This window comes from Jaculus jaculus, chromosome 23 (genome assembly GCF_020740685.1).
Source record: "Jaculus jaculus isolate mJacJac1 chromosome 23, mJacJac1.mat.Y.cur, whole genome shotgun sequence".
Classification (NCBI taxonomy): Eukaryota; Metazoa; Chordata; class Mammalia; order Rodentia; family Dipodidae; genus Jaculus; species Jaculus jaculus.
In genome coordinates, this window is record NC_059124.1 from 10,838,506 (window position 1) to 10,849,456 (window position 10,951).

The 10,951-nt window shown below is 35.6% G+C and overlaps 1 protein-coding gene across 1 annotated transcript in view; it reads left to right on the top strand.

Annotated features, from left to right (window-relative positions):
• The window catches only part of LOC101594800 (zinc finger protein 268-like), a 41,922-nt gene extending 30,971 nt beyond the window's left edge, over positions 1–10,951 (top strand). The window contains exons 2-5 of the mRNA XM_045139645.1: positions 1,435–1,561; positions 4,145–4,237; positions 6,945–7,055; positions 7,214–10,951. Of these exons, the coding sequence (XP_044995580.1) occupies positions 1,528–1,561; positions 4,145–4,237; positions 6,945–7,055; positions 7,214–8,907 (1,932 nt within the window). The 5' untranslated portion in view covers positions 1,435–1,527 and the 3' untranslated portion in view covers positions 8,908–10,951. The remainder of the gene's footprint in view (positions 1–1,434; positions 1,562–4,144; positions 4,238–6,944; positions 7,056–7,213) is intronic.

A 10,951-nucleotide genomic window follows, 5' to 3' on the forward strand; every position in this document is an offset into this window, starting at 1 on the left:
ACCTTCCCACCTAGACTTTTGATTAAGTATTCAATACCAGGCAGAAGTTCTCTCTTATGGAGCAGGCCTCAAGTCTAATCAGAGAGCAGTTGGTTTCCCCCATAATAGATGTTGCACTATTGTACCAGTTAACACATCTGACCTGGATGACCACTGGTAAAACTTGCATGGTTCACTGCAGGTTAACACCATAGATTATTTTTCTCTCCCAACAGGTTGAATAGCTCTTTTCAGCCTATTGATGGCCAGCTAGCTGTGAGGAGACTTTCAGCTTTGCTGCAGCTTGGTTTCCCCATGTCCTTCATCTCATGCATGTGGATTCTTTAGCAATAGGGCCTTATTATCTGGTTCTTGAAGAATAACCAAGGGTATTAGCAATGCCTGCCATCAGTGGACTTTATGGCTAACACTCAGTGGAAGAAACCCACCCTAGCACTGACTTTTTTTGTTTGTTTGTTTGTTTTTTCAAGGTAGGGTCTCACTCTAGCCCAGGCTGACCTGGAATTCACTCTGTATTCTCAGGGTGGCCTCGAACTCCCGGCGATCCTCCTACCTCTGCCTCCCAAGTGCTGGGATTAAAGGTATGCACCACCACGCCCGGCATATTTTTCTAATAACAGTGTATTGCTTCTGGGTACAATAATATCTGTGTTTATAAGGTATTTCTGCTCAAACTCTATTTTAACATACATATTACTAGCTAGCAAAGAAATAGATTTTAAATGTCATTTTTCTGGTTCAAGAGAAGAAGAGAAAAAAAATCTTACTTTATTACCACTGGTATTTGTAACATACATTTGAGCCAAAATGTTTCAGATTGTGTGTGTTCATTGGGTTGGAGTTGTGTGGCATAGTGACATGCACAGTACAATGGGTTTGTATGGGTTCCCAGCATAAGCCGCAATGAAGCTGACTGCTCCAATATGATATATTGCTGCCAAAACACCTCAAATTCACTGTCTATAATATGTTTGATTGTGAATTATTATTTGGCTATTGTTTGCTCAGAATCTTCTTGGGTTTGCCATATTTCTTATGACCCCAACATTGTTGATCAGATTCCATATAGAGTCAAAATCCAAAACTTTATTTAAAGAGTTTCTATTCTACTCTTAGTGTTAGGAATTGAACCCAAGGCCTTGCATCTTCTGGCCAGGTAGTGTACCACAATGTTATGCCACAAACCCTAACATGCCTTTTCATTCTCTTGCATTTTCATAAAAAGAACAAAGCAAAAATGAATCTTATTTTCTTGAACCACTATAGCAAAATACAGATGCTATATTTGCCTTGAGTCTTCTCTCGTGATACAGCATTAAAAACTTTGTGCTTATTGAATAAGTTCCTGCCAAGATATATATAGAAGAGTGAAGAAGAACAATTTGCTAGTCTCTCTTTTGTAGTTTTGGGTTGAGCAGAAATATCTCATTATAGGAGTTGGTGTCATTTGAAGACGTTGCTGTAGACTTCACCTGGCAAGAGTGGCAGCACCTGGATGTTGTTCAGCAAAACCTCTACAGAGATGTGATGCTGGAGATCTACAGCAGCCTCATGTTCTTGGGTGAGCTAAACTTCCCTGAGTCTGTGAATAGCAATTACTTTCCTTTTGGTGGATAACTATAGTTATCATTACTAATTTTTAGTATTGTTTTGATATTATACTCTTAAACTGACACACTTAATGGAGCATATTATATAGAACAGAGTGGCTTTAGAGTACATACTTATACAATGGCAAAAGTCTGTCAGATCAGGCATTACTTGTATGAGAAGCACTTTAAAATTCTTGTAGCTACTTTGAAATACTAATATAAGTGTTGCCAGATGCATACTAACTTAATACTGTGCTATACAACATAAGCAGTGGTTTCTTCCAAATACACCCAGTTTAATTGTAACCATGCTCACTCTGTGCCTTTTCTTCTGCTCATTTTCCATATTGTAATTACTTGTTTTATTTTCTGCCTCCATTATGTAAACTTGGACTTGTAAGTATAATGAGAACATGCAGGATTTTTGTTTTTGTGTTTGTCATAATTCATTTATATCCCGTCACTTTTCTGGGGAGAAGTGAAATGACATCTGTTTACTCCAATTATAGAGATTTAATAGCCCAACGTAATTCCACCTTGATGAATGAGTTTATTGGGTTACTTAGAAAGCAGAGGCTTCTACGTACTCCCAAGTGGAATATCAAGTGAGAAATATATAGCATTTCTGGTTGTTGAGTGTTAATAGTCTATTTCCATTTTCATGACCTGTGTAACTATTACAGCATTGTTGATTTTATTGATATGACTGTGTTGAAAGTCTCTTACAAGTCAGTAGAGCTGCTTTGAGTTAAGATGATAGTTGTTTTCAAAACCAGAGGAAATAGCTATATTACTTCACATAATGTCCCATAATTATGTTCATTTCACTGTTCTTAAAGTTTTCTTTTTATTTGGAGACTGGATCTCACTCTACCATAGGTTATCCTGGAGTGCACTCTGTAGCCAGGGCTATCCTCAAAATCTTAGTGATTCTCCTACCTCAGGTACTCACTTGTTTTTGGTAAAGGAGTGTGCTACCACACCTGGCTCCATTTCTCCTTACTTTCTGTTTATAGCCATTTGAAAGCTAGGCATGGTGGTGCACGCCTTCAATCCCAGCACTTGGGAGGCAGAGGTAGGAGGATCACCATGAGTTTGAGGCCACCCTGAGACTCCATAGTGAATTCCAGGTCAGCCTGGACAGGAGTGAAACCCTACCTCGAAAAAAACAAAAAATAAAAATATAGCCATTTGACATACAAAGAAGGACATTTTTCTAGTTTTCCTTGTGACTTATAGACTTTCTTTTTTGTCCTTATCATATGTTTTAAGCTAAGATTTATCTTTTTTTCTTTATGCTTTGAATTGAACTTCATGCCTCATAGAAAAGTGCTGTATACCAATATATTTTTCATTACTAATACTTCAATAGTGTATTGTAGAAGAATTATGGGTAAGTACATCATTTTTTTTTAGAGAAAATAACTTCACTGTTGCCCAGTCATTAATATTGAGACCACCTTTTTTATATAACATTACTTGTTACATTGTAGACCTGTGTTGATTTGTGGAGAAATTACATTTTTCTTTAAATTTATTAATTTTTGTGTGTGTAAGGGCATTCATGTGCCTTACTCAGTGGCTCTCTTCACATTATTTTATTTCATTTGTTTTACTCTGGAACTTGTTATTATATACATTTACTCAAGGGCAATGCTTATAAATCCAGAAGCCATTATTTCCTTATATTCTTTGCAATTTTTTAATTGGCCTGAGGTATTTTTAAATAGTAATGTAATTTTTGGATCTGCTTTATTGATTTAGTTGTGAGTCCTCTTTTCTGTTTTACTTTTCTAAAATTTTTATTTATTTACTTTAGAGAGTAATTGGCAGACAGAGAAAATATGTGTGGTCAGGCCCTTAGCCACTGCAAACAAATTCCTGATGCATGCACCACCTTAGGCATCTGGCTTACATGGGTACTGGGGAATCCAATCTAGTTCTTTTGGCTTTGCAGACAAGTGCCTTAACCACTAGGCTGTTGTTCCAACCTCCCTTTTACCTTTTTTATTGATTTTTTTTTAGTTTAACTCTTTTCCCACAATCTTTCTCTATTGTTCTTTTTATGACCACTCTCTCTTTGTTCGACCTGTCACTAATAGCAGTTGTTGTCTTTGTAGTTTAGTTTCATTATATTCTCTTTCCGTTTTGTTCTATTCATTTACTGTTCTTTTAAAATCATTCTTTAAACTTTTTGTCCCAGTATATGTGAGGCTGAGGTAGGAGGACTCGGCTACAGCATCTGTTCCTGGTCAGCCTTGGCTAGCAGGAGTCCATATCTTGTAAATAGTCAATAAATGTTAAATAAATGAATAAATAAATAAAACATTGTATTATATATATCATGCTGTTCAATGTCATTTGAGGGAAATACTTTCGATTTCACTTCAGGGTAATATCCCAGTTACTGAACACCAGGAGTATAAATGTTCTCTAAGCCAACTTTGTGGTTCACATAATAGAGATTAGTTGTAGAAATGCAGTTGTTATCTCACAGGAGTCCCCCTAACATAATATATTGACACAATTTGTACATTATTTTTCAACTACAGGGAACTGTATGACCAAACCAGATTTGATCTTCAAGTTGGAGCATGGATTTGCACCATGGTGTGTAGTAGAAGGCTCAATTCAGAGGCTTCCAGGCAAGTAAATGCATACTGTGTAACATAGGTCAGTGAGGTGAGAACTCATCACAGTTGTCAAAAACAAATGGCATTACTGTGAATCCAGCACCTGTTAAGATATGAAAATGCTCTATAATGTTTTTGGCATTGAAGAATGTTTGTTTATGTGTTCCAAAGTTTAATCTCCTGTATAGGTGGTCTTGGAAAATATTATGTGTTAGATATTGTACTGAATTCCCACTTGACCACTTTCTGTATGTTTCAGTGTAACAGTGCCCTTAGTCACTTTCACTTCTTTGAGAAAATGCTTAGAAGAAACACCTTATGAAAGAAAAAATATTCATTCAAGTGTATAATTCTATAATGGTGGTTGTGCTTACAGTGCTTACACAAAGAAATTATTTAACATAACTGTATTTACAATCACCTATGAAATGTAGAAGTAATTGAAAAAATAGAGCATCAGAGATTCCATGATAAGTGGTTAGAACCCTTTGTGCAATGTACATGAGAAGAATGTAGGGGACAAAAGGATATTAGATTTGTAAACTGTAGGAAGTGTATAAGGGATTCAAAAAGAACATTTGGGCCATTGAAGGAAAGAAAATCTGAATGGTAGTACAAAAAAAGTAGGAAATAGTCCATTTTTGTGCTGTAGATGAAAATACAATGTAATGCCCCAGGTACAATATAATAGCAGTCAATACAAAAAGCTCTTGTACCAAAAGAGTGGTATCTGTACTGGCATTTTAAACATGTCTCTTGCAGGGGTTAATTCTAGAGATTCAGATCAGTATGGCTACCACTCAGTCTGTAACAACAGACTCACATTTGAGAAGTGCTAGAAGTAAACATTTGAAACTTTTGGAACCTGAAAACATGTATAATCCAGGGAGTCTTGACACATTAAATTTATGTGTGGAATATGGAAACAGTAAGAAATACTCAATTTGACAGGGCTAACTGGAGAACTGCTGATCAAGTATGCATTAGGGAGCACAAGAAGGGAAATTTTCATGGTCTCGTCCTTCACGGTGAAGAGTCAACCATATTATTTATTGATGTTCAAAGTATACGGAATGTTAAACCTATATTGATCATTTTATTTGGACTTTAGACATTCATTATAGCATCACATGTTTAGATGTAACATGGATCTGGTAATTATGAGCCCAGTTCAATAATTTAAGTGGATCTTTCACCTTACCACATGTAGCTGATTCTTGCTTGGGTACTTAAGTCTCTGAATTGAGCTAAGATCCTCTTTTGTGGTTTTTCACTGACTATTACACAAAATGAAGATGCCCTCTATTTTTGCCTGAATGTGCAATGAATGTAGGACTCTGCCTGTTATATCAGTCTCAGTGGTTTCTAGTGACTTTTTACATGAAAATACAATTTTATTTGAATGCAGACCTGACGACATTGACCTTGCTTATGGGTCCACCAATCAGTGCACATACACCACCAACTTCAACAGTGAGCAAAGAATGACTACATCAGTCCTACAGATGAAACACCATTACTAATGTCAACAGCCACTTGGAGAAAGAATATAGGTGTTCTCCTCTCTTTATTTTTCAACTATTTTTCTGTATTAATAGATTTTTTTTCACTTTATACTGTGATGCTTTTTGTATTCAGTTTAATCTCCTTTATTTTAATTGCTATTATTTTCCATTCATATTCTAATATGATTTGATTTTGTTCTTTCTCATGCAGCTTTTTTTAAAATTTGCCATCTTTTTTCTCTTTTTCTCCTTCACTCAGAATAATAATGATTGAAAACAATGTACATATACTATTATCATTAAATATCCTCAATTGGAAAATATAAAGCCACCATGATCACAGTTATTATAAAACCCAACATTGGCTGGGGAGATCACTCAGCGGATTAATGTGCTTTTCAATAATCATGAATTAAGATCCCCAAAGTCAACTATAACACTAAGAATCCCTCAATTATCATAGGCCAGAATCATTGCATACACAGTTGTTTAAAACAGGAGGAAATTCCAAATTAGGTTAAAGGTAATGACTGGTTCCCAGATTTGAACTATTATTAGCAAACATGCACTTGGTAACACATGTTACCAAATTCATAAACACATATGCATGTATAAATACATAAGAAATTAAAGTAAAAACACCTATAATGAATATGGAGAAGGTGGTGGAGAGAGTAGAAACAAAAACAAAACATGTCCTGTGATACTGTACTGGAATTATGCACTAATTTTTTTAATAAACCAAAAATCTGTACTTCAAAGTTTCCAGTTAACATGTAGTAACAAGTGTTACTGAGACCGGGACCTGGAAGTGGAAAAATAAGGAAAACCTTTTTTTCATACCCAATAGGTTATTTCACTGAAAAGTAAATTCTTGAATATGCCTAATCCAAGTGAGAATTGCTGTTTTCAGAAAATTAGGCAAGATCTTATTGAGGAGACAAGAAAACCAGACAACAAAAAGTAGTTTCACTTAAAGTTGTCTAATAAATTCTATGAATATAGGAAAATATTTCTTGATTTTGTACTTTGTTGTGTAAGACATCCCTAAAGTCAAGTAACCTACCATAGAGTATAGTAAAGAAGTCAATTGAAGAGTGGTTTTCATATAATCATTGTGAGCTATATAATTCCTTATTAAATACTAGGGAAGTGTTGTTAGTCAAATTATTGTTTACTATTTGGAATGTAACAATTTTCTTTGTATTTCTCAGAATTAAAAAATCAACAGAAAATCCCCTGGACAAAGACTGATGATTTTAATCAATGCCAGAATGCTGTTTACCACAATTTATATCCCACTTGTTATCAAGGAGCAAACACAGGTGAGAAGCTATATGAATGTGCACTACCTTGATCTTTAACTCAGATCTCACTGTGTATCCAAGAATTCATACAGGCCAGAAATCTTATGACTGTAGTGAATGTGGAAAAGCTTATACCATTCAGTCAAATCTCACCGTGTATTATCATACTCACGCAGGTGATAATCCATATGAATGTAGAAAATGTGGAAAAGCTTTCTTCTTCAAGTCACATCTTACTATCCATCAGAGAATTCATAAAGGTGAGAATCCATATGAATGTAGTGAATGTGGGAAAGCCTTCATCTCCAAGTCACATCTCATTGAGCATCAGAGAATTCACACAGGTGAGAAGCCATATGAATGCACCGAATGTGGGAAAGCCTTCATCTCCAAGTCACATCTCACTAGGCATCAGAGATCTCACAAAGGTGATAAGCCATATGAATGTACAGAATGTTGGAAAGCCTTTATGTCCAAGTCATATCTCACTATGCATTACAGAACTCACACAGGTGAGAAGCTCTATGAATGTACTGAATGTGGGAAAACTTTCATGTCTAAGTCAATTCTCACTACCCATCAGAGAACTCATTCAGGTGAGAAACCATATCAATGTAATGAATGTGGGAAAGCTTATACCTTCAAATCACAACTCCTTTATCATCAGAGAACTCACACAGGTGAGAAACCATATGAATGTACTGAATGTGGTAAAGCCTTCAAGTCCAAGTCAAAGCTCAGTACCCATCAGAGAACGCACACTGGTGAGAAGCCATATGAATGTACTGAATGTGGGAAAGCCTTCATGTCCAAGTCAATTCTCACTACCCATCAGAGAACTCACACAGGTGAGAAGCCATATGAATGTACAGAATGTGGGAAAGCCTTCATGTCCAAATCAATTCTAACTACCCATCAGAGAACTCATTCAGGTGAGAAGCCATATCAGTGTAATGAATGTGGGAAAGCCTTCATGTCCAACTCATATCTCACTATGCATCAGAGAACTCACACAGGTGAGAAGCTGTATGAATGTACTAAATGTGGAAAAGTCCTCAAATTCAAGTCACAACTCCTTTATCATCAGAGATCTCACACAGGTGAGAGACCATATGAATGTACTGAATGTGGCAAAGCCTTCATCTATAAGTCAAAGCTCACTATGCATCAGAGAACTCACAAAGGTGAGAAACCATATAAATGTACTGAATGTAGAAAAGCTTTCATCTTCAAATCACATCTCATAATTCATCAAAGAACTCATTCAGGTGAGAAGCCATATCAATGTAATGAATGTGCAAAAAGATTCATTACAAAGTCAGATCTTAGGAAACATCAGATAACTCATACAGGTGAGAAGCCATATGAATGCACTAAATGTTGTAAAACCTTCTTCTTCAAGTCACATCTCACTTATCACCAGAGAACTCACACAGGTGATAAACCATATGAATGTACTGAGTGTGGTAAAGCCTTCATCTATAAGTCAAAGCTCACTACACATCACAGAACTCATACAGGTGAGAAACCATATGAATGTACTGAATGCAGGAAAGCTTTCATCTCCAAATCACAGCTCACAATTCATCAGAGAACTCATTCAGGTGAGAAGCCATATCAATGTAATAAATGTGGGAAAGCATTTGTTTCAAAGTCAGGTCTTAGTAAACATCAGAAAATTCATACAAGTAGTAAGCAATATGAATGCACTAAATGTGGCAAAGGGTTCATCTTCAATTCACATCTCACTTATCATCAGAGAACTCACACAGGTGAGAAACCATATAAATGTACTGAATGTGGTAAAACCTTCATGTACAAGTCAAACCTCACTAAGCATCGGAGAACTCACACAGATGAGAAACCATAGGAATCGTGAGAAGCAATATGAATGTCCTAAATGTGGTAAAAGCTTCATCTCCAAGACAACTCACACAAGTGGAAAGCCGTATTAGTGTACTGAATGTGGGAGAGCTTGTCTTGCCATGTCCAATCTTAATGTTATCAGAGAATTGATACAAGTGTGAAGCCATTTGAATTTAATGCATGTGCGAAACCTATTGCTAAATAAATTTTAATAAACATCAGAGAACACATAAGTAGGAATCCATATGAATATACTGAGTGTGGGAACGCTTTCATCTTCAAGTCACAGCTCGCTATGTATTGGATAATTCACATAGGAAAGAAACCATATGAATATAACAAATGTGGAAATATATTCACCTCCCAGTGATTATTAATGTAATGAATGTGAGAAAGCTTTCTGCCTGAAGTCACAACTCAGTCCTAAATAGGTGGAAAGCCATGTGAATGTACTAAAAGCAATAAAAGCTTTTTTTATGAAGTTGTAAGTTACAAATTCTAAGAGAACTCACAAAGGTGAAGAGTTTAATGTAATTAATTTGAGAAAGATTTCTTGTGGAAGTCTAACCAAATTCTGTATTAGAAAATTAACATGGGAGAGAAACCATAGATCACAGATCACTGTGCATCAGAGAACTCACAAAAGTTAGAAAACATATAAATGTAATGAATGTGCAGTTTTTTATCCTCAGTCACAGCCTGCTATATATATGAGAGAATTCATATAAGTTAGAAACCATATTAATATAATGAATGTTGAAATCCTGCAGATAACATTCATGAATCTGAAAAGGCCATAAACTTTATTCTTTTATTCATAGCTTAATGAATTTCTGAAAACATACAGATTTTCTTTTTTTTTTAAATTGGTTTGGGAAAGTATATGAATTGATTTAGGAATTTGCACTTGAGAACCCATGCAGGGATGTAACCAAAGCTTAATGGCAATTGTGATGTTTGAAAAGCTAAAAGCAGAATAAAATATGTGGTATAAGAAATTTTGACAGTAGTATTTTGAGTGTTGACCACTTGGTGTGTTGTGAACATTACCTAGCAAATGGAAGACTAGTGAATGTAAAAGTAATCGTGTTTTGCTGTCTGGAAGAGGACATTTGAGTAGTTTTGAATTTCTAGACATAGAACCATTGTTGGCTACAACTGCAACTCAACTCATGAAAAGATTTCTACCTGTGAAGATGGGAATCCTGAGATGTATTAGAACAGTATATGAGAAATGCTGGTCAGTTTTAAAATAGGATAGGACTGTAATAAAAATACAAAAGTTACTGTTCTGTTATGGTCAATCCCCTTAATTGCTTTTGCAGTTAGAACAAAGGCAGGAAAGAGGGGTCAAGATGTACACAAAATCTTAAGATTGCCACTTTGAAACTAAGGGAAGTTTTGAAATTCTTGAAGGGAAACCCTATCAGGTCAAAAATGGAGCTGGGATGAGGAAAAATATGTCAGTGTTTGGGAATTGCCACCAAGGAATGTTGCTCATGCTAGCATAGTTTGATTACCCCATAAAGCTAACATTCATGGCTGTGGGGGTTAAATTTGGAGACCAGATTTTTTTTTTTTTATCCCAAGGAAAAGCTACAGGATTTGAAATTAGTCTTGCTTATTTCCCTGATTTGTTTCAGTTATTTCCTTGCTACACCTTTTTGCCAGGGGAATGTTTATTCTGTGTCATCATATTTTGGAAATAAGTAACTACTTTGTGTTAACAAGGACAAAAGTTAATAGACTTTCGGGCATCAGTTGAGATGTTGGATTTTTGCCTTTTGAGTTGTATTATATTTTTAAAGACTATGTAGACTTTTAGAGCATGCTGAATACATATGTAATCATAAAGTAGTCATGGGTTTATGTGGGTCAGGGGTAAAATTTTGATGTTTGAATATAAAGTTTCTCCTCTAGCCTCATGTTTTTGTTCAATTCAGGCTAGCCTGGAATTCACTATGTAGTCTCAGGATGGCTCCTAACTCACAGTGATCTGTCTACCTCTGCCTCATGAGTGCTATAATTAAAGGCATGTGCCACTATGA